Source organism: Lethenteron reissneri, chromosome 16, assembly GCF_015708825.2.
Source record: "Lethenteron reissneri isolate LAM-NWPU_2019-01 chromosome 16, ASM1570882v1, whole genome shotgun sequence".
NCBI lineage: Eukaryota > Metazoa > Chordata > Hyperoartia > Petromyzontiformes > Petromyzontidae > Lethenteron > Lethenteron reissneri.
In genome coordinates, this window is record NC_083794.1 from 8204776 (window position 1) to 8228835 (window position 24060).

Here is a 24060-nt window from a genome sequence, read left to right on the forward strand (position 1 = left end):
AACACATCTACGCCTCTATATAAGGAATGAAACAGGTGGACTTTTCCACAAATCTGGCTGTCGCCTGATGAAGCTAGTTGTAATTATTGGCGAAACGTCGTACTCAGTTTGTAAATGTTGTGGCTTGGCTCTCGAACACACCGGTGTGCTGTACTAGTATAAATGTAAAGTGCATTTTAAACGAGTAATGCGCTACGTGCTTGGGCTACAGGGTGAGAACCTTTGGTCTAAGTGACGACCGCATATGAACATTTTACTACCCGCAGTGCTTTTTAACACAAGGCCCGTGTGCACGTACACAGTGCAGTGCAGGCAGTCTCATGAAAAAAAAAATCACCACGAGTTTTCAATTACAGAGGCTGGCGGCGTGAGGAGGGGGGTGGGACTGGGTCAGCTGCGCTGTTTTTTTTCCCTCTGGAGAGCACGCGGGCACAGCGTGAGTGAGCTACGAGGACGGCGACGACGCATCTCTCGCCATTCACCATTGCGTCTGCATCAGCAGGGCTAATGGTGGGGGCAGAGAGGGCTCATAGGGAACCCACCCGTTAATAACGTGTTGTTCTCGTAACGCATTAGCTGTCCACTCCACCCTTCTGTAACGTGGGGAGACGATAACTCTTATAAAGAGGATTCTATATGAGAAAAAAACTTTTATGCAAAGTTGTGTTGCTCTTTATGATCTTGCATTACAGAAGTGGCCAAATTTGATTCAAGTGCTGCCCAAAACGTTAAGACAACCAGCACTAAAAAGATTCGCCTTTGGAGTTGAGGAGGAACGTGCGCCTTCCCTTGCAGATGATGTGCGACGTCACCTCGCGACATCACAGGTCGTGCAGTGTGACCATCTCGTTCAGCTTCAAAAGTTATGTACCATGTTGCTAAAAAACTAAACTACATCGGGCAAACTGATATTCAAGTGTTTCAGAAACCATGCATATGCATGACTTTTCTTCCTTCTTTGAACTGCATTAGCCCGAGGCATGCAATGATTCAGCAATGCATCAATTACCGTCAACTCTCGCAATACATGCATCAAATCCTTCATGATATATGCAGCAACAATCCTCCTAAGGACCACTGCCCTAAATTTTTGCTCTTTACACTCTAATTACGAATCATTGAGTGCCACAGCCCAACTTACATATGGTTTGCAGGCAGATTGAAGTTGAGAATTAAGTGGGGTTAAGTGTGTGCGATAGATCAACTCCATGACTGGTTTCAATGGGCAAATGCCCAGTTTTCCTAGTGGCCCAGTCCAACTCCTGAGTACCAGTTCAGTAACACTTTGGTTTATTCATAAGAATATTTTCTCCCTGTGAGCACATTCTAAATTGAATAGTCAACAAGAGAACCTCTGCTTGTGACATTGGCTGTGATTTTGTTGGAAGCCATGGGTTTGGCCCCAGCAGCAGAGCACAAAAGGCTTTTCACACAGGAAGGGGCTTGCGGACTAAAACAAATGCCTGGTGCACTGGGTGTGTGGGTATTTGTGGTTTGATTAAAATTTTTACGTTTGAAGTTATAACGCTTTATTTGTGAATGCTATCCAGCGGAATACTTTTTAAAATTTCCAAAGAAACTAACCCTTAGTGACAACTTGCGGCAAAAATCACAGTAGAACTATTTTTGAAATACTGTTTCATACATTTGGATATTATATTTAAGGCTTTAAAAAAAGACCACCGTGCACAAAACTTCAACACAACACTTCTTTTCCAAAAATCTAAGTGCATTGCGCTCACACAAATTTAGAGTCAAAAGTGACATCAGCTGAATGAGCCCATAGTCATACAATAAACTTTACTTTCCCCCACTTCCCAAAATTACACTCCCTAACCATCTCATCTCACAACAATTTTTTGAAGCACAGTGAGATCCGAGTGACTACTCTTCAACAGTTGCACATACAATGAATGAGACAGTCCTTGAGGCTCATTAAAATTTTCCACAGTTGGTAAACTTCATTTAAATGCAAGACGTTAATGCTCGATTCATACAAAAGCAGCAATGCTAGAGTACGTTCAGAGTATTCAAGCCATCGCTTTCACCAGACACAGAACAAACCCAGGCTCAGAGCAGAGGTCAGTTGAGCCAGGGAGGCACAGCATTGACTTTACGTCGCGAAACCTCATCGCACAGTCTCGCAGATTTTATGGCAATGTATAATCAACCTACATTCAAGTACAGAACGTTAACTCGACGCTAAAAGAAAAGCTCTCTTTGGCAAAAAATATGTAGGAGCTTCTAACTTATTAAAAATTTGACTTGAACAAATACAAATCTTGCCCATGGTATCAAACTTAGCGGCTGCGGCACCATTATTGGAATGGGAACAGCGGCAATTACCACCACTAACCCATGAATGCAACACAAGAAACTCCACACATTATTTTTATCGGCAGTGCGAGCCAAGCAAGGCTGCGTCTAAACACGTCTCAATAGTGGGGACGTGGAGGCACCATCAGAGAGCCCGGCTCACATCCGCCACGACCCTACCGGTTGTCCTGACAACTCAAAACAGGCACCCTCGGGGTGGAGAGAGCAGTGGGGACGGCCGTGTAGATAACAACGGGGGTCAGGAGGAGATGGGCGGTCACAGTCCGTTGTAGGCGGGGCCTCCGCTGCCCTCGGGCACCACCCAGTTGATGTTCTGGCTCGGGTCCTTGATGTCGCACGTCTTGCAGTGCACGCAGTTCTGAGCGTTGATCTGCAGCCGCATGCCCTCGCCGCTGTCGTTGGGGACGAACTCGTAAACGCCTGCAGGAGGAACAAGCACGCGCATTCGCTCACTCAGCGCCATGCACAGTGATGTCTGAAGTTTTTCTCTCCACGTGATGGAGCTTCAGGAAGTGAATTCAACAGGTGGAGCAAAATGTACGTTTATGAATGCATCTGTGCATATGTATATGTACAATTGTACATCTGCATGCATGCATGTGTGTGAATAGTGCAGCGGTTAAGAGGTACTGCAGCATATAGCGCATTATACTAACATCAGTGACAAATATCTGAACCGATACTGGGTCTCCCCTCAGGTCAATTCAGCCTTATATACGAGTAGCTACTGCCGTGTATAAACATCAGCGCTGGAGAGATGAAAGGCAGCCGAGCGTGTTGTTGGCCACCCACCCCCTCGTGTGTCGTGCCGACACTTAATGGGTGCTCACTAAAAGCACTAGCCCCAACTGTATGCTAAGGCTGTACAGGAGATCATTAGTCTTTTTTACATTGAGCATACCTACACAGACACATACGCAAGGATTGCACCTTTTACATCTGCCCGCCTATGTCCCTCGAGCCGTGTCCCCTCCCCAGGTACCTGCAGGGCAGAAGCGCTGCTCAGGGCCGTCGTAGAGCGCCAGGTTGCGCTGCACGGGCACGCTGTCGTCGGCGAGCGTGAGGTGCGCCGGCTGGTCACCCTCGTGGTTAGTGCCACTTAGCGCCACCGAGGAGAGCAGGTCAAAGCTGATCTTGCCATCTGGCCGTGGGTACTCGATGGGCGTGCAGTCCTTGGCAAGCTTGAGTGATGACGAGTCAGCACCTGGGAGAGGGGAGTGATGGTGCAATTGGGTACAAGCACGTGTATGAGCAAAATTTGCACACGCAGCCAGCATTGGACCGCAGACCCACATACACAACAGCAGAATCATACACACACCAGCAGAATCATATACATGAGCAGAATTACATAGACACAAGTAGAATCACATGCGCACCAACAGACCCGCATACACACCAGCAGACTCACACATACGCATGCAGCAAATACCAGCAGCAGAAATACCGACAGTAGTGGGTTAAAATTGGTGCATTTGGAGTCACAATTCAAAACCTATGGATGAAGAGGGGGAGAGGTGCAACTGTATGTGTAGTTGAGTGTGGATAGGGAGGCTACCTCAGCACACGATAACAAAGGACTCTTTATTAACACGATCGAAAAAGTAACTTGCAGCGCCACACCTAAAAACCATCCTTCAGGGAAAGAACTTTGATCCGATCTCTGACTCCCGAGAACAGGTTCGCAGGTTTGCTGAGCATTTCTGTGACGTCTTGGGGGAGGGGAAACCCAACAGCTCAAAAACCATCATAGGGCAATATGGGGTTGACCCTGCTGGGTGCTGCTGCACCTCAAATATTGGAGGAAGGAGTCGCTCCTTGTGAGTGGTTGGCTGATGTGTCATCTGTTGAGGAAGTGCGTAGGGTGATTCGGAGCTTGAAACCAGGTAAAGCGAAAGGGAGACATGACCTCCCAAGCGAACTGCTGAGGGAGGGTGGCGTTTCTGTGTAGACTGCCATATTTGACATAATTAAAACTGTCTCGTCCACAAGATGGGTTCCGCAGGATTGGGAGGATGCCCTAGTGGTCCCAATTTTTAAAAAGGGGGATTACAATGATTGCAACAACTACTGGGGTATGTCCCTTCTCTTTGTGCCGGGAAAGGTACTGTCAACATCACCTTGCCATACATGCCAAGAAGCTTGCAAAGCCCCAATGTGGTTTTAGACCAGGGCAGTCCTGCATGGAAGCCGTTTTCTCTGTCCATATGCTACAGCAGAGGGGGTACAGCAGGGATGCTCTTTGGCCCCAATACTTTAACATCGTCTTTTACCATGTAGTTCGAGAAGCTTCGCATGGATGTACCGATGGAATTTCCGTCTAGTATAGATACAATTAGAGGCTGATCGATGCCTGGGTGCGGACAAGGGATGGCTCCCTATTCGTCAACCATATGTATGCGGATGATCAGGTGATTGCTGCCCACCGAGGAGTTGGAGATACTACTGCTGAACCTGAAGCATGCTGCTAAGAGATGGGGCCTTACCATCAGATGGGCTCTTAGGTGATGAAATGCTGCCCTTCCTCAACTCTCAACGAGTGATGGGGCAGTTATGGAGAGAGTGGAGAAGTTTCCATACTTGAATAGTGTTCCTTATGACCAGCTCCGGTTTAGCAGCCAAGGTCTCACTCCGAATCAGTCGAGCTGCATTATCTTTTCATCAGCTGCTTAATGCTGTGTGGAAGCTACCTGGCCTGTCACGCTATATAAATCACGCTATATAAAGCTCCGGGTCTTCTCAGCCATAGTTATGCCCTCCCTTCTCTATGCTTGTGAAATGTGGAGCCCTCTAAAGAAAAATCTGTCAGTTAGAAACATTCAGACTTGTCTACCTACAGTCCATCCTGGGTTTAACCAGACTGGATTGTGGGAGGAGTTCATAGTTCCTTAAAAGATCTTGACACAGTCCCATCAGTGAGCTCCTCTGGCAAGCGAGACTGGGTTTCGCTGGGTCATGTAACCCACATGCCCAGACACCGCATGCCCAAGCAGCTTCTGTTCGGCTGGATAGATGGGGCTAAACGTGCGTGGAAAAGGCTAAAAGAAAGATATTAACTCATGTGGTACAGAAGGATGGTGAAGTTGATTGGACTTGCCGATGACTGGTACCAACAGTGTCAAGATCGGCCTCTGTGAAGGAGGTTCGTGAACGACGCTGCTGGGGAGTTGGAGGCTGTCGCCCTCCAGCAACAGCGGAGGGCAGAGAAATGACGTTCACAACAATGAGCGGAGCACCGAGCGACTAAAACGCCAGTCATCTCAGTCAGTCAACCCATGGTACCTGGGTATGTTCCGTGACATCCTGCCAGCGGGCCTTCGACACTTCACATGGCATGGCAAAAGCGCCGTGGTAATGTCACTGCCACGTATTAATGAACGGCGGTTGTTACTGGATAGAGAGGGTGGGGGCAGGGTGGTCCATTCGTTAACAGATTGAAGCATCCATTGCCTTTTTATTTAATCACTGCAGAATGAACCTCTGTCAATGTGGACAGTGAAAACACTCACTGTTGTATTTTCAAACTAGGAAATGATGTGGAATGTGCCGAGGCAGCTGTATCCAACTCTACTGATGCAGGGAGATAATGGTGAGGACGTGGGAAGGGTAGTGATGTCTTATGAGGGTGGCAGAGGTGGCACCGGGTATCTGTGTACAAGCAAAGGGCATGACTTGTGCACAAACCAGTCATGATCAGCAGTCATTAAATTGTTACCGACTTCGTACCGTATCAAAGGGTGTCCGCACCTCTAAATGTAGGACAGAAACGCAGATGTCTAGTAAGGTATTCACACATAGGCAAAGGAACCCGTACTTTAGCTTCCCAGAATTATTTAACCCGGGTCCTGCCCTCCTTAAATATCAGCCAGTGTAGCATGTCATCTGCACTACAAGCAATGCCGTCTGTAGTGATACCAGCACGTAGACTCCAAAGAAACGCTGGCTGCTGCAGAAACATCAGCAGCCTGCACCGCACAACATTCTGCCCTGGGGCTTCAAACGTTGTTGCACACCCCATACAAAACGAATCCTGTTCTACCACCTCTCTGCTCATGGGAAGTAAAGTGGCAGTGCCCTAATTTTACACGAAGATACAACCAAGTCATGGGGCATCTTTGTCAGCAATGGTATTATGCGGCTGTGTGCAGAGAAGGGCAGGATGGGCCGGTCACCTTTGTGCTTGAGCGTCCAGGGCTCCTTTCCACGCAGCATCCAGTAGAAGATGCCCGTGTAGATCATGCCGCCATAGAGGCCGAGCACCGAGTGGCACGATGGGCGGATGTTGCGCACGGTGTAGAGCTCCTTCCACATCCAGGACGAGTGCAGCGCCTCCTCGTATTCGGGCACGTGCAGGCCTGATGTGGCGCACGGGAGTGGACGTTATTCAGAACGTGTCCACACGGCCGTGACTGTCTGGTGTTTTTGTAGGCGTTGTTAGTACCGTGCTCGCCTCCCTGTGCGCTTGAGAGCCTCGGAAAGATGGCCTGCGCGGCCAGAATGCCGCTGTACATGGCCGTGTGTGTTCCCTTGATCTTAGGCACGTTCATGAAGCCTGGGCTGCAGCCGATGAGCAACCCGCCTGGGAAGGTCAGCTGGGGGATCGACTGTGCGTGCACAACGCACATACACACAGGGCACAGATTCTCACACACACAATACCAATACCCGCCATTCGCCACTAAGTGACAGTGACATCACCACGGCGCCTGTACCAGGCTAGGTGCACCCTGAGGCCACGTGAAGTGTCGAAGGCTCGCTGGCAGGTCAAGGGACAGACTGAGGTGCCATGGGTTGGCTAACTGGGATGACTGAAGGATGCACCAGCTGTAGCCCCCCCCCTCCTATGCCAACACACACAGTGTATATACACATACACACAGCATATGCACATACAATTAATTATCACTACAGTACACATACACAGTGCAAACCCACAGTACACACACGCACATGTAGATCAGAACACTAGTTTGCACATCACAACCTGCTAAATAATAATGCATTCCTATAACTTCAATGGCAACAGGGGTTGTAAGTTAGGCCAGAATATAATTGGTTTAGGGGCTATCGTTAAGGTCAAATGTCAGGTCACACGTTAAGAATACTCATTTCACAGTCCTTAACAATGATTTGTTCACGTGTTGTGGAAGGTTTCATAAAAAATAAAATCTGAATGAAACTTGTGCAACTTCTTTTCAGTAAAAGAGCACAGCACACAGCAGGTGAATTAACAAAGCTGGTTTGTCTGTAAAGCCAATTGGCAGCAGGGACTGTGCCAGTCATCTCGATACAAGCGTCAGCCTTATCTTGCACCGGCTTCACCGCTTTGTACAAAACAACCCAGTGACTGCCGTGCTTCACGTTTTTCATTTCCTTGTGTTTGGGTGGCTTCAGCTGATGGGGGTGTCAGGCGATGGCCATGGTGGTGGGCTCGTGCGTCGGGGAAACTGGGCCAGTAGTGCCCGGTCGGAGCCGGTCAGGGGCGGAAAGCGCCCGCTGAGTACAACCCGCAGCCTTACGCCCGCTACGCGAAGGGCGTGGATTTTTTTAAGCTTCGCACTACAATGTGTGACCTCAAGACTCGCCTATGCCAAGATAACGTAAGGAAATGTAACTTTTACAAGAGACATTTTTAATACGTCCATAATGAATGGAAGATTGTGCAAAAAAAGTCCCGGTTAGAACAGCTCTATAGATGGATCATTGTAAATATTTCACCTATCACTTGACACACAGACTATACCACTTTTTATGACATTAAATTCGTCAAATAGAACAATGTGTTATTTTACAACATCCTTCATGAAATGTAGGCTTGACATATGTTCTCACTTCTTTCAGAATTAGTTTTTTTTATTTGTTTTAACCAAACACTTAACAGGATCTAGTTTGACTGGGACACCTCCAGTTGATCAGAGGTCAATGAGAATCCACTCACAATAGATGCTGTGAGCGGATTTATTCCAGTTAATTGTATTCATACTGCAGGCTCAAAAGCAGACATATCTACAATGAGCTCATCTGGATATGGTAATAACTGTGTTGCTGGGAGTTATACAAATAAAAATGAAAACTGTGTCAAAACGGTGACACCATGTTCCAAGATTTTATCAAGATGGTCTAAAGCTAAAAATCAAGTCTGTGCTGATAAGATCAGCCATGGTTGTGGTTGTGCGGGTTGGATGTGGCACGACTGATCTCCTCACAACGTCGCAATCACGAGGCATTTGATAACGCGTCAGCACGATATACTGAGAGGGCATTTCCATTCATGATAAATCGGCCAAAAAAAACCTACGCACAGGGCAGTTCTTTGAAAATGGGATAGTGACTGCTGAAGTTTCTGGGTCACCTTCAGCATATAGCAGTGTCTAAACTGGTGTAAGATGAATGTTACGCCAACGTGCACCTTCACACCAAGTCGGTGGGTGCCTGAAAGCAGTGGTCTGATCGTGCAGAAACTCGCCAGAACTCATCTGCCCAGACTGAGTTACATAACTGAGGAACGGAGTTGAAAGATATCTTGGATGATACTGAAAAAATGCATGCGACCGAAGACCATCCCCGAGCTGTACGACTGAAAAACATACAATTCAGCATTACGTAGACTATATCCGCCAAAATACGTGGTTTTCTCTAGGTGCGATACAGGACATGTATAGTTTAATCTCAAGAGAAACTTCACTTTACGAAGGAAGGAAAAGAACAAAAAAAATTATCTTTGATACCTAAAAGCAGGAGTTCTGAATTTGGGGTCCTTGGACTCGAGGGTCATATGCCTATCATGAAGCCCTGGAAACACAGGGCTTCATAGAGTTAAAGTATGGAACGACATGAGAGGCTGACTCGTCTGTGTTAAGGGGTCCATGGAAAAACATCATATATACTCCAGTGAATAGACACTGTGGATCAGTCCACCTGTATCTATCAATGAAGAAAAACACTACTGTTCACTGGTGCCAGGCATAGCAGGATTGTATATGTACAGCCATTTGTCATTCCACTGCTGGATGTGGGCTTCCCCTCGGCAGCCGCCTTCTGCTCCTGACCAGCTCCGACCGCCGGGCACTACAGGCCCGGTTTCCCCGATGCACGACCCCACCACCACGGCCATCGCCTGACACACCCATCAGCCTAAGCCACCCAAACACATGAACTGCGCCGAGGTGGAACTGAAAGGTTGAGCATCAGATAAAAGGATGGCAACCCCTTATGCCTTTAGAGCACGTGCCGGGGCAATGGTATGAACCTATGCGTAAGTCTGTTCAACCCGATAGATATACAGTTCACACCCACACACACTGGGTGAGTCATCAGACAGGTGAGGAGCGCTGCAGCTCTGTGTACGCCCACCCCCCACCTCTCCTCCTGTGCCGGACTTCTCAGCGGCAGAAATGCGGTTTTGCCTGTCAAACCGGTCGCCACCCAATGGATACAGCTGCTTGGGAATGCTCGCTGGTCTTGTGTTCACAAAGTGTGGGGATCCCCAGCTGGGAATGTTAGGGTTCTGTCTGGCACGTGAGACGGTCACTTTCCTACATATGTATATTGCGTATTACATCTAGGAAATTAGAGATCTCGGTGTTCAGTCCCCAAAATGACCTGAGCCTCCACTGCATCTGGTAAACCCCAGCTAAAACAGTATGTTGTCATCATTATCGTAACATCAGTAAAAGCAACATAACTCATTTTGATGAAAATGAACGGTTGAGTTTAAATTATGAATTCTGCACCAATAATCTTGTAGAACTCTTCGCGGCCATTTTCAGCGCTTGGGCATTGCCATTGACAACGTGCTGACAACATTTAAACTCAAGTAATTTCACCCGAGTCAAAATCAGAGCTTGACAGATGAAGGGACGGACTGATTAATGACTTGTCACAACCCCAGTGCGTTTTGACATTCCTCACCCTAAACCTGACTCACTTTCCCGAGTAAAAGAACCCAGTGCCCGCGCCCACTCGACGTGCCCGCCGGCGCCCGTACCTGCACACCGCCCTCGTTGAGAGCACGAGCGCCGTACGCGATGCGCTTGCCGCCCTCCAGCGTCGGCTGCACGCTTGGGTGATGCTTGAAGCGCTGGAACTCGCGGAATGGGTTGAGGTACGGATTCTGGTAGTCCAGCCCCACCTAGTGGGCAAAGAAGAGAAAAGTAGCCGCTCGTTTAGTGATGCAGTAGACACACAGAATGAGGAGCAGAGGCCAATACAAAAGTTTTAGAACTGGAACAATAATTACTTCATGTAGGAAGGGGGACTATTCAGTCTCAAGACTCCTTCTCAGGAGATTCCAGCTGTCTGAATAAATAACATTCTGGGAATTGAAAATCAAGGTGTCATCATGGCCAAAGACATTGATGCCATCACACCTCAGCAACGCTTTTTACCATCCTCCTGATCCCGCACAGGCTGCACAGCAGACACGCGGTCTCCAAGCCCGGCCCAAAAAGTACCCCATCTTCTGGTCTTAGGTCTTCCCTGTGGTCGCTTGACTCGCGGTAATAATTTCAATGCCTTTCTCTGTAAATGGCCATCCTGCACACATGTCCTGCCCAGGAAAATATTATTTGCCTAATCATATTTAGCTAAGTATTTAGCCCAGTATAAATCGTGTTTATTATAAGGATGTATTACTAGTCTTTTCTTGGACAAAGACCTGGCCATTCTACAGCCACCACCTGCGGCAGTGCAATGTCAATTACTGTGCCTGGAGCTACCTGGCCCTCGAGTGGGCACAAGTGTCACGCAAGCCATGGACACCACCTGCTCCACCTATGCCGTGCACACCACCCGTCCCGTCTACCGTGTCCTGCGCGCCAGTCCATTCACCACGAATCCGAGTGCGACGAGCGGCTCGCCCTCGTTGAGGTGGTAGAGGAAGGAGCCGCCGTATGTGTGCCGGTCCAGCGGCCACCCCACTGTGTGCTCCACCAGGCCCGGGCGCCAGAGGCTCGCGTCCACCTCCCACAACTGAGCCACACAGGGTGGAGAAACGAGTATGGGGAGGGATGCACAGGAGGATTCGGCACGCAGAGGTAGGAGAAGAGGCAACACTCAAGGACTCACAAGAGCGTTAATGGCTGTGAGAGAGTGACCCTAAAAAGTTGAGTTTGGATAGGTATGCATAGGGTAATGTGAATGGCTTTGAGTAGGTGAATGTGTTGATTGTTTGCGAGCGAATGTATGTATGGGAGTGTGAATGGATGAAAATCAAGTAAATCTATATTATAAAAGCCTGATGTTCTGTTTGTCCATCAACTTAATTATAAGAGTGGACCCTCCCCACCCCCCCCCCCCCCAGATGTGGGGGGAAAAAGTTAGCCCCCGCCAAAAAAATATGTCGCCCCCGCCAAAAAAATATGTCACACCCCCCCCCAAAAAATATCTTTATTTTGTAGGCATATATGCCTATACACCCTACATACAATAGAGTCAGTAGTATCTGCACACATTGGGGGGGAGGGGGGGGAAGAGGACATCAGCAGGGGTGACGGGCGAGGCGCCGAGAAGCTCTCTCAAAATTCTAGTGATTAAAATGTTGTCCATGAGAAGCAGTTGCTATTGTAGGCAGCAGGACAGTGCAACAAGATCCATTGTTGTACTATATTTACAGTATACGCTCCTATGGCAACGCTCCCCAACTTCACTAACCCGCGCTGACTAGCGTGGTGACGTGTGGTCAAACAGCCCTCACGACCCGCACGGGTTGTGGAGGCCCTCATCCAGTAGTGGATTGACAAAGGGGCTGCAGATGTACACAAGTGGGCGAGTACAAACGAGTGTGAATGGGTGAGTGTGAATAGCTGTAAATTCACACCCTAATGGGTGTCAGAGCAATTGCACATGTGTCCGCGAATGGGTGCGAGAGAGAAGCGTGTGGGCACGTGGGAGGATGCGCACCTCCTTGAGTCCTATGGCATAGGTTTGGGCCTGGCAGTTCTCCCGCAGGTTGTAGCGCTTGTACAGCTGCTTTGCCAGGTGGCCGTGGCAGCCCTCACCGAACAGCGTCACCTTCGCATGCAGCTCCATGCCGCGCTCAAACGTCTCCTACCACCGCGCGAGATGAGAAGCTTACAGGGAAAGTCAGAGGAATCCTGACTGACCAATACACAAAACACATGCTACAGAGAGTTAAACATTAAACATATGCAGTGTTAGTTAACACTGCAATTATGTACTGTAATAGGAGAGGCAAGAGACGTGTGGGACTGTGTGAATTTTGTCAACATTTAAGTAGCTTTAGTGTAATTGACAAGAACCTGGGGAATTTAGTCAACTCATAATCCGTGGATTTCATTTAGTCATTCAAATGAAACGTGCCGGCCGAATGAATACTGGTGTGGGGTTCGGTGGCCACCGCGAGCTCGCTGCACCTTGGGCGAGCCGTCCTTGTGGATGCCCACGTCGTTGGTGGCGATGCCCTTCACGCTTCCATCCTCGTGGAACAACACCTGGCACGCGTGGAGCCGGGAGCAGAGATGCGGAGATACAGAATGCACATGCAAGCCTTCGCAATACAGCCAACCAGACACTACAGCTACCAGCAAGATTTGTATAACTCCACATGCATGTCAATAGATGGCAACTATTACAAAATAATAAACTATTAATAACACTCGATATTAATGAGACAGAATGACCTCGTCTGGTCGTCCGTCACAAGAGCTTGGGCATGACTTTGGTAACTCTCACACGCGTGCGCTTGCATGTAGGCATAAGAGCGTTTATATAGACTCCCACACAACCGTGCTACTCACAATACCAGTTTGCACCGGAGCTATACAATGTACCTGTAGTGATGCATCAGCCCAGCAGATGGGACTCTACACTATTTATGAGACAAATAACATGACATCATTTCTTAATTAGCCAGGACACGGCTGTTTTTTCACACATTTTCAATACACATCCAAAAATAACATTCACGTTTAAAATATATTATTTCCCTGTATAAAAAATTTACACCTCTTCAAGGTGCACGGACACCGCGAGTTCGTCGAACACTTTACAGCGAGTGCTGCCGGGTCTCGCCATGGCACGTTACGTCTCCGTTTTGCAGACTAAACGTCATGCTCGCACGCCGGCGCGTATTGGCACCTCGCTAGCAGCGTAGCCCGGGTAGATCTCGACGCCGAGCGACTCCGCCTGCTCCCCCAGCCACCGCACCAGGTTGCCCAGCCGCACGATGTAGTTTCCGTGGTTGTTCATGGGCAGCCCTGTCGCCCACAACAAGACCAATTGGTCGAGCACACGCACAATTGTGTTGTTGTCTAAATGGGACTGCAGCTCAAGGTAAAAAAGGACAGATTTAATTTGTTGGTAAATGGAAAAATCAGGTAGATAAGGGTATGGCGAAAAGAGTCTTTTGTGCAGACATGAAAGGGGTCAGTCACAGGATTTGTGAGCTGTGTAAACAGACTTTAGAAAAGTGAGCAGTTAATCAGCCCATCTTAACAAATGTCTGTCACTACACAAAACCAATTCATTATGAGGGCACAAAGAGTTGTGTATCCAATATGTATCATTTTGCACCTTGATATCAAGAATGTTATCGTTTTATATACTATGCATTTTAACACAATATTAATTAAAACACAGGATTTCAAGTATGTCTTCAAGAAACAAGACATGGATGATAACCAATCTGATAAAAGCAGCAGAGATGGAACTTAAGGTCTCATTCTTGCGTTCATAGCTTGCTGGTGCCCTGCTGTTATCATTCCGGTCACCACTGAAATGTTTACACCCAGGCTGTTTGCGAGCGTAATGTTGCATCTCAGTGGGCACTCACGCAGGTTTGAAAAAAGTGAACCTTTTCATTTTCCTGTCTGGGTGAAGGAACAGGATCCTGTGGGGTGGGCTGGTAGGACCGAACAATTGAATGGCTATAATAAAATGAAATGGCAAAAAATGGCCGCCAATAAGTGGATGCCCCGTGGCCCCGCCCTCCACCCGCGTAACCCCGCCCCGGCCACCCGTGGCCCCGCCCCATCTCGGTGTCCCCGCCCCCAGCTCATTGCCCCGCCCCTTACCGCCGTAACCCCGCCCCAACCCCACGTAGCCCTGCCCTCCACCTCGTGCCCACGCCCCCTGCCGCCGTTGCCCCGCCCAGCCCCGCGTAGCCCCGCCCCCTGCCGCTGTAGCCCCGCCCAGCTTGGGGAAGCTGGGGAGAGATTCCCAGGCCTGGCTCGGCTGGAGAGCCGCCGACGAGGGGGGGGTAGGGAGTTGTTTTTAATGTAAAAGCTTTAAATGTAAATGTTTCTATTAAAAAACATCAGGGAATGTAACATTGTTAAACATTAACTCCCTTTCACACACGCGGGGGTACGATAAGAAGGGAGAGTTTGAGGCCTAGGTCTAGGCTTTAGGCCTAGCTGTAGGCCTTAGGCCGCCGTGAGTTAATTGTTAATATAAATGTTTTAATTATTTATGTAAAAGCTTTAAATGTAAATGTTGCTATTTAAAAACATCAGGGAATGTAACATTGTTAAACATTAACCACCTTTCACACACGCGGGGGTACGATACGAAGGGAGAGTTTGAGGCCTAGGTCTAGGCTTTAGGCCTAGCTGTAGGCCTTAGGCCGCCGTGAGTTAATTGTTAATATAAATGTTTTCATTATTTGTGTAAAAGCTTTAAATGTAAATGTTGCTATTTAAAAACATCAGGGAATGTAACATTGTTAAACATTACCACCTTTCACACACGCGTGGGTACGATACGAAGGGAGCGTTTGAGGCCTAGGTCTAGGCTTTAGGCCTAGCTGTAGGCCTTAGGCTGCCGTGAGTTAATTGTAAATATAAATGTTTTAATTATTTATGTAAAAGCTTTAAATGTAAATGTTGCTATTTAAAAACATCAGGGAATGTAACATTGTTAAACATTAACCACCTTTCACACACGCGGGGGTACGATACGAAAGGGAGAGTTTGAGGCCTAGGTCTAGGCTTTAGGCCTAGCTGTAGGCCTTAGGCCGCCGTGAGTTAATTGTTAATATAAATGTTTTAATTATTTGTGTAAAAGCTTTAAATGTAAATGTTGCTATTTAAAAACATCAGGAAATGTAACATTGTTAAACATTAACCACCTTTCACACACGCGGGGGTACGATACGAAGGGAGAGTTTCAGGCCTAGGTCTCAGTTTTTGTAGGGTCATGCCAAGTGTTTGCAGTAGGGGGCGATGTTGCTACACGGACGGACGGACAAACGGACGGACGATATAATCTATTGGTGGCTGGTCCACTTGGTTCCTACCAGTATAAGGCTGGTGAAGTGTTAAGTCACCTGGAAGGATGGGCACTGGGATTCGGTGCTTCTTGGTGAGGATCCCGAACCTGTCCTTCGTCACAGGTGTGTGGAGCGGGGCCTGAAACAAGTAAAATCAAACCTGTGACCTGCCATGCATGAAAAGCACCGTTCACAGACACAACAGTTATGCAATGATTCACACATTCCATGAACTGTCATGATTTAGGGACATGATGCCATTCAACAATGTATTCCTTTTTGACTTTGTCGTGTAGCAGAATCGATAGTTGCTGTAAAAGATTAAATACATTTTCTGAATTTGTGAACCCATTACATGTAATATGCACAAAAGTTCAGCTGTTTCAAAGCACAATTGAACGTGCGATTCATAGCTGCAATAATAATTTTAATTGATGATTTTATGAATTGTGGTGATCTTCGCTATTACCGTACTCTCGCCAATCACGTATACATACATACATTCAGTTTGACACAAATTTGCGATTCTTTTGAAGGTGGCCAAAAAGCTACTTCACAGAGGGCCATGGCTAACCTAGTATAAATGAGTTGAGCGAAGAAAACTCCGTTTCTCAGGATCAACAAACTTTTCACAAATCAGACATGTGGCAATGGTGGTGACTAAACATTCAAAATGAAAATAATAACATAAATAAAATTCTTACATGTCTCAAACATATATGTATCAATTGTATGTGTAAGTAATGACTACTGTACTGGGGATTTTTGCACATATCAAAATTGTACACCTTTTGGTTCATAAATGAATTATACGGAAAGAGATTAAAGATGTGAAACAGATTGTGGAGACAAGTCAGACAGTACAGATGAAACTGACAGAATGATATAGCACAGATAAGACATGAAAAGGAGCCAGAAGAAGCAAGTGAGATGAGCAATATCAATGAGAGAGCGAGACAACACAAACAAGACACGGAACAAAGGAGATAACAAGAGACGGTCCAAACAACACATACAAATTCTTCAGATTCCAAGAATACACGATGAGATGTTACTATCCTTTGTGCAAGCACTTCCAAGAGTTCATGAACAATGAGCCTGGTGAAATTTGGGGAGCGTATCGTCAGTAGTGAACCTTTGGTTCCTAGGGTGTTTCGGCCTTTCATACTATACACCCTCCCCAAAGGCGGCCAGCGACAGGGTGATCAATCCTACGCTTGCGTCCCATTCCCAATTAGTCATAGGAGTTGCCTTGTTGTTGATAGCCAACATCCCATGGGACTATGCATGAATCAAATCGTCGCCACGAATCGCAACAACTCATTGAGTCACGGTCGGTGGTGGTGGTTGTGACAAATCATCAAGCCTAGCAGTCGGTGACGGTTGTGATGAATCAACACAAGCCCCAGCGGTGGTGATGATGGGGGGTGGAAGCAGCAGCGTTTTTGCTCACCCCTCTTTCCTTCCAATCGGGGAAGAGGTTCTGCAGCACGGTGGGCTCCAGACAGGCGCCGGACAGCGTGTGCGCACCCAGCTGTGCCGCCTTCTCCACCACGCACACGCGCAGCTCTGCCCCGGCCTCCGCCGCCAGCTGCTTGAGGCGGATGGCGGCCGACAGCCCCGCGGGGCCGGCACCCACGATCACCACGTCCGCCTCGTCCACAAAGCGCTCCATGTTCACGTCTGTGCGACGCACAAAAGACAAGAGAGGAAACGGGGAGAAGAGATGGTAGCGCGCACGCCAAATTTAAGTCATTACACACCACACGTACCCAATCATTGGTAGACGCCAACGAGATTTTTAACGAGCGCACTCCTGAGTTATGTAGGGCACACGTGCGTACCATATCCTCATTTGAATCGGAGTCATTTGTCATATGGAACATCAGCATGTACAGTCAATTTATCTTTCAAAAGCGATTGTTAGAACTTCAGAAGCAGACTCACGTTAGGTCACGTAAACTGTAGTTTTCAGAAAAGTTAAAAAGATAAAGGTGCAGCCCTGCCATCTCTTTCTCACACTACTGCTGATGGAAGGGCCTCCACTTGAAGTAGCTCTAAAAATCATTTATAGAGGGTATTGGCCTACTCTTCCACGCTGGCCAGACCTCTTGGTACAGGTGGGAGTACTCACCACCATACGTGATCTGCCAATCGTTTTACTGTGGTGTACCCAATCATACTGTTTTGTGTCGTTGGAAATTCACAGGAGCCTTCCAAGGTAGCGATGTTGATCGAAAAACACTCAACACTCCTGCTGTGCTTGCCACCAGAAAAAAACACTGCCGTTTCTCTACTTAGAAGACGTGTTGTCGCCTATGATGCTTAGGTATTTATTGCAATGTCGGTCGTATGGAGGAGACTCATTGGCAAGATGCTGTTTGGCCCTCTGAGTCAGACTGTATGCCAACTTATAAGATTCATGGCAAAAGTAATGTATTTTAATTATTCACCAAAGCCTTGCTTAGTATCAGAACTACATATAGAAGCATGGCCAAAAGTGATTTGCACGGTGTAGGAAATTGGAGTACAAGTGGATACAAAAGGCGGCCGAGTGGCTTGGAGGTCAGAAAACTGAGCTGGCACCGCTGAAATCGTGGGTTCAATTCCAGGCAGCTACCCATAATAAAACCAGGTTCTTACATGCAGAAAGTTGATGTTCAAAGCTCAGCCACCAATGACTGTACAAAAATACCCTCTTCTAAGTTTGTCTAAATTCCAGCTTTGAGAATTCAAAATGTTTTACGGTCATGTGACAATATCATGAGGGCACCCCTACTGATTGTATGAAGTGTGCCCTCTACTGTGTAAAGGATAGGTCACCGGATGTTTCGTTTTGGAGATGTCATGTGAAGAATCTCATATGCAGCCTTTCTCTGGCACATGGCTTCTTCATTTTATACCGTGATAGATAATGCATGAACTTGGAATTTATTTGTAAAAATAAGAAAAAAACGAGGAGATAAATAGGTCTGCTCAGATGGCTTCAAGAACCCACCTGCTGTCCTACCATCTCCAGCGGGAAATTTCACAAATCTTTGCGATCCACAAACCCTTGTCTCTATAGTTCTGATTATAGTGTGCACCACTAACAAAAGCAAGTCAACCGAGGTCACTCTACAACCAGTCAAGCGAGACCTTTAGCTCTGCCACCTGTTTGGAGCAGTCCAGCAAAGCACCCAGCACTAACTCGGGCATTCCAGAGTGCCCCTGCATGCGGGTTTATCTTGAGAAATAGTTGCAATTTGCATTCATTATTCAAGGCACTGGCAGTGGTGGTGTGAGTGCTGGTGGCGGCAGTGGTGTGAGTGGTGCCATGTGCTGCATGGTCGTTACCGGCCCATCGTGGGTCATTGTCCCGCGGGTGCACCGTGTAGTGCGTCGTTATCTTGGGCGTGACTTCTGACCCCGAAGAGAAGGAGCGGCAGGAGGCGGCGATACATGCTGGGCCCCTCTCGGCACCCCGCACGGCGGGTAGGCAGTGGCGCACTGCGGAACACGCACACGACGCAAGGTGATTACGCCAAGCTCTGTATTTACAGAACATTCCTCATGCACTGCACAAGCAGAGAACATTATGATCCAAGATGGGGCCTTCACTGGAAGACACAGAACCAAGCCGGATCTTGACGAAAAGGCACTGGAAGAAACAACCCAAATGCAGCTCGTGACAGAAAAACACAACACTGTTAGGAGGTAAGAATCATAAGTCTTATATCAGAGAATTATGTATAATATACAGAGTTAATGCATATATAGATGTATGCATTAATATAACATACATTACGATACAATTTGAAATTATGAAGCATCCAAACGCGCGTTCAAATACCACAGATAATCTCGACCCTTCATCCCTTAAGGACTGATGCTGTGGGAAGCAACATTTATTGAGCTATCGACTCTTCCCTGCCATAAGAATGACACATATCTACCACTGGCTGTATAAGATAAGCACCGCCACGCGTTTATGCAGGAAACCACTCTGACTTTGTATGCGTGCAGTGACAATCCCCTGTTGGATGAAGGCCTCTCCACAGCGTGTCTGTCGTGGAGATTGTTTGACCTTGCTTCCCCATGTCGGTCATTGTGGGTTGGTGAAATGGAAGAGCCTGAGGACCATTTCAGATGTCACTTGTCACTGATGTTCTCAATGGCTGGGAATCAAACTCAGGTGGCCACGTTTATAGCACAATGTGCTAACGACTGAGCCATTGCTTTCTCCATACTCTCGTGTTATTTAGTTACTATATAAAGTACGCATGCATATGCAGTGCAGGTACCAGACATACAGTGTAACAGGATTATTAAATTGTGCACAGCTGGTTTTAATGTCACATGGTGGCGCACACTGTCTCACGCAAAGCTGCCTCGTTCTAAAATAATCTTGCGTGTGCACACGGTGCAGCTGTCTGTGCTCCCTGCAGTCACTCCAGGATGCTGGGTTTTGACTTGGAGCATGTCCCAGTACTCGGTGACCCCATCATGTGAAATCCAGACCACGAAAGGGGCCGGGCAACTGGAAGGGCGTGGGAGAAACCGAGAATGTGGGAAGGAAAGACCTGAGTTCCCATGAGCCCTCTGGACCCCTCATCAACATCTTTGCGTGTATTTGAGAAAGGTGCTGAAAGTGTACCCGTTAATAGAACTGCAAGGGAATTACGGTAATTTGTGGCCAAGTCATTACTGTAGTTTTCCCATGCGAATAAAATGCATGATGTCGATTCATGTTCACCTGCATTCACTGTGCAATTATTTCCATTTTCTAAGATATATAAATTGCGTTCAATACAAGTTGTATCATCTTCTTCCAAGGGGTGGGAGCAGTGGCGCAGTAGTTAATGCATTTGGCTATGAACCCGGTGACCTGAGTGGTAACATCTGAACCAGTCCTGGGCCCCCACGTCACACAAACCTGCACTCAACAGCACGGTAAAGCATGCTCAAACAACCCCTATGAGCAACCCACCATGGGAGGGCCTTCATCCAGCAATGGACTGACAAAGGGCTTTACATAAACATCTTCAACTTTGAACAGCAGTACACTGCGTCTTTGAGAAGGATGCTAAGACCAAACAACACCTACAGTTTTGGCTGAGCACAAGGATGAATAATTCAAGTTTGATAACTTGTCTGCCAAAACTGCTTGTCAAACTGAACTTCCGTTCAGAGGTAAATGGAGACAGAGGCTGCTTGCGTCCTGAGGAAGGCAGGCACGTCATGGGTTTATTTACGATTTTATTTTTATCACTGGAGGCGAGCCAATTAAAGCAAATCAATGTGAGGTCTTGGTCGCCAATTCCTCAGTGTTATGAATTACCTGGGCAAAGTTGAGCTATTGATAAAGATAGGTTAAAAAAAGTGATGTGCAACAATGATATCGGTAAGCCAAAGGAAACACCTGAAAAACAAATTAAGTATGCATATCTAGAGCAAATATTGGAGGCAGACTGGATCTAAATAAATAAAGACGTTCACAAGGACAGGATGGAGTGATTTTGGAAAATTCCATTTGATAATGAAAAGCAGCATAACAATACACCTAAACATTAAACTCCTTAATCAGTGCATATCACCTGCCAAGGTGTAAGGATTTATGGACGATGGAAAATAACCTGGAACAATAGCTGAAAAGTGAGCAAAGAGGCATGGTGATAAGGGTGCCAGGAATTGCACTGAGGGGCAGACAGAGGAACACATGGATCACAGAACGAATGCAAAATAGAGGTATGATGTTCACTGTGAAAGAATATGTGCTTGGGCAGAACACATCGACATAAGCGATGATAGTAGATGGTTTGAGACTGGTGACGGAATTGCAGCCAAAGGAAATAACATTCCCAACAGGTAGACCACCACAGAGATGGAGCGCTGAGATCAGCTCATTGATATACGATGGATTGTGGTATCGCAGAGCTGTGAGGGATGGTAACATGGAAAGGCCTTCACCCAGCAGCGGATATACAGCAGTTGATTACTATTGCAATATTATTAAGTCTGACCCCTCTCAGAGCCAGTTTCTATAAAAATGTTGAGAACGTGATTTTTATGTGTCTGTGAAAATTATGTTCCACGCCAAAGACCTTGCTGTAAACACGAACCCTAAGAAGCCCCGTGGGGTTCTGGCTTGGCTGATGTCCGCAGAGCCCTGATCTGCATTCCTTACAGGGGACTGGAGGAAAGGGAGCTGTAAACATTTGCTTGGGTTGACGTAGAGGTTAAAAACAAGCCCATACACACGGGAGTGAATGCTTGTTTTCTTATATTTGTGTAATTTTCTTGAACTGTATCCTAATTGTGATATCGGTGTCATGTCATGGGATGAATAGCAGTGCAATCCCATCCTGTGTGAGGATGGCCCACAGAAGAGAATATAACAGAACTACCTCTTAAATCCATTCAAGTGACTTCTGGTGCACACTGTAGGGGGAGCAACAACTTTCCCGCATAACAATGTTTGTCGCATGACGGTCAAACCGATTGCTACATTTCAATTCCCTGTAACTTATCCAGCTTAGCCCGGAAGCATATTTAAAGTGAAGTTTTTTGTGTAACGGGTAACATGACTGATACGATCGACTCACTACAACTGAACACATTCCTGCGGAGGGAGCTGCTAGGAACGTTGGGTTGCTCGGTCAATGGCCAGGGTCAACGGCGGCGTGGTGTATTCCGCAAATATTCCCGACTGTGAGGGCGGGCACAAGCCGGCGTGAGTAGGTTAAACGTTGAGTTTTATAAGGGCACCACGGGGTGACCAGCCCCTCCCCACCCTCTTTCCACCGAGCCCCACCCTCCCCACCCAGCCCCCACCCTCCCCCCACCCAGCCCCTCCCCACCCTCCCCACCCAGCCCCTCCCCACCCAGCCCCCCCTCCCTACCCAGCCCCTCCCTGCACGACGGACGGACACAATAATCCCCTGTGGGCCGGTGTAACCAGGAGGTTCCTACCAGTATAACCCTGAATCGTAACGGTGCCAACTCAAGCGCTCTGACCTCTGAGCCACTCGGGGCCACCTCTACAGCACCAAGTCCAGAAGACAGCACAGGGGCACTTCATTGCACCGTTCATCACAACAGCAATGCACTCAATAGTGTCCCCTTTATAGAACCGCACCTCCGATGATATCACGGTTGGCTACTACGGTGCAAAAGAAGTTCAACATACAGACAACCAACTCCACACTCATCGGGTTTACATTTTGGAACATTAACATGTTTACCCGTCAAATTTAATACTTTACAAATGCATTAATTCCGACAAAACATTAAAAAAAATTAGAATAATGTTATTAAATATTTTGTGTAACTATTTTTTTTTAAAGTAAACGCTTCAAGTAGAACAGGTTAAGGCGCACGATACGGAGTTCAACAGAGCCCATCTAGAGCAAATGTTTACCTCTTCCACGATCACCTAAAGTGAAACTACTTATAAATACTGTATGTGAAGTAAGCTAGCACCTCTGAGACATTGGGTCCCATTGCAGGCGTCCACCTGTACTTAATAGTAACCATATTTAAGTGTGTAACGCAAGCAACTCAATAAAGCTTATAGACTTCTCATCTTTTCCCTTCGAAAACTGCACGTGCACCTCGTGCCACATTTAGAGTTTGGCATTCCAAAGCAAGGCAACACAATCGCTCACACGGTAACGCATTTACGCAACAATTGCGTGCAATGTAAACCCAGTGTTGACTTGTGTAAATAATTCACCACGCTTGTGTAACAGCCCACCATCAGAGCCCTACCCAAAAGCAGCCATGTCAAAGCAAACTACCGTATTCATTTGCATGTTAAGAGGTTTACAACATGAACACTACCACCGTATTGGTAATCAAGTTAACACTCAAGGATCAAGAGCGAACCTTCCTCCAATGACCTTTGCCACACATTCCCGTGCCATTCATTTGGGCCCATTGCCAGCCACACACACAAGACTCCTCAAGCAATCCCTCACTCATCAACAGCGACCCGGATTCACACACAACGCTCGCTAGCACAAATGCGTTCAATTGTAATTCATCCGTAATCAAAACTAAACTTCCAGGTGACGATAATGGACTTTAAGAGACGGCTTGCCCCGTGTGCACGTTAAGCAGCAGTGCGATGTGCGTGGTGTCAACGCTGCGGCCTCACCTGCGGGCCAACACGACACCAACTTAAACGCCATGAGCCTCCGTTGTTCACCTCCTCCACTGCTTCGACGACAACAGCAGCAGCTCGTCAATGAATCGTTGCGGAGTGTTGCGCCCTCGTCTCTCGCACTCTCACCACCACCCCCTGCGTCCTCTCTCGTGCTGCTGCTGCTGCTGTTGACGAGGACGAGGGGGGAGGAGGGGGTCCACCGCTGCGACGTTTGTCGGATTTGAAGCCTGCGCGCCGCCATCTTGGTCAAGTGCACAAGGCGAGATCGGTGGATGTTACCCAAATCTCGCCGGGGTGGTGGTGGTGTGTCCAGTGTCGGATTATCCCAGTAGCACAAGTAGCTACATAT

General features: G+C 47.5%; 1 protein-coding gene across 1 annotated transcript; it reads right to left on the reverse strand.

Annotated features, from left to right (window-relative positions):
- Nucleotides 1–1597: 1597 nt before the first annotated feature.
- Nucleotides 1598–23884, reverse strand: ETFDH (electron transfer flavoprotein dehydrogenase). The gene is made up of 13 exons (XM_061552305.1): nt 23703–23884; nt 18902–19054; nt 17019–17248; nt 15623–15704; nt 13435–13553; nt 12711–12788; nt 12238–12384; nt 11167–11307; nt 10325–10468; nt 6779–6941; nt 6510–6692; nt 3320–3541; nt 1598–2757 (listed from the first exon to the last, which is right to left on the reverse strand). Exons 1-13 carry the CDS (start codon nt 23734–23736, stop codon nt 2594–2596), a joined length of 1860 nt encoding a protein of 619 aa, XP_061408289.1. The 5' UTR covers nt 23737–23884; the 3' UTR covers nt 1598–2593.
- Between the last annotated feature and the right edge of the window lie 176 nt (nt 23885–24060).

Excerpts from the sequence above, each read along its gene's own strand:
- ETFDH (XM_061552305.1), bottom strand. The coding sequence starts at position 23,736 with ATGGCGTTTAAGTTGGTGTCGTGTTGGCCCGCAG. Across the intron at positions 17,249-18,901 it reads CAATGACCCACGATGGGCCG|ACGTGAACATGGAGCGCTTT; the intron begins GTAACGACCATG and ends TGCGTCGCACAG. Across the intron at positions 3,542-6,509 it reads CTGGACGCTCAAGCACAAAG|GTGCTGACTCGTCATCACTC; the intron begins GTGACCGGCCCA and ends CCCCTCTCCCAG.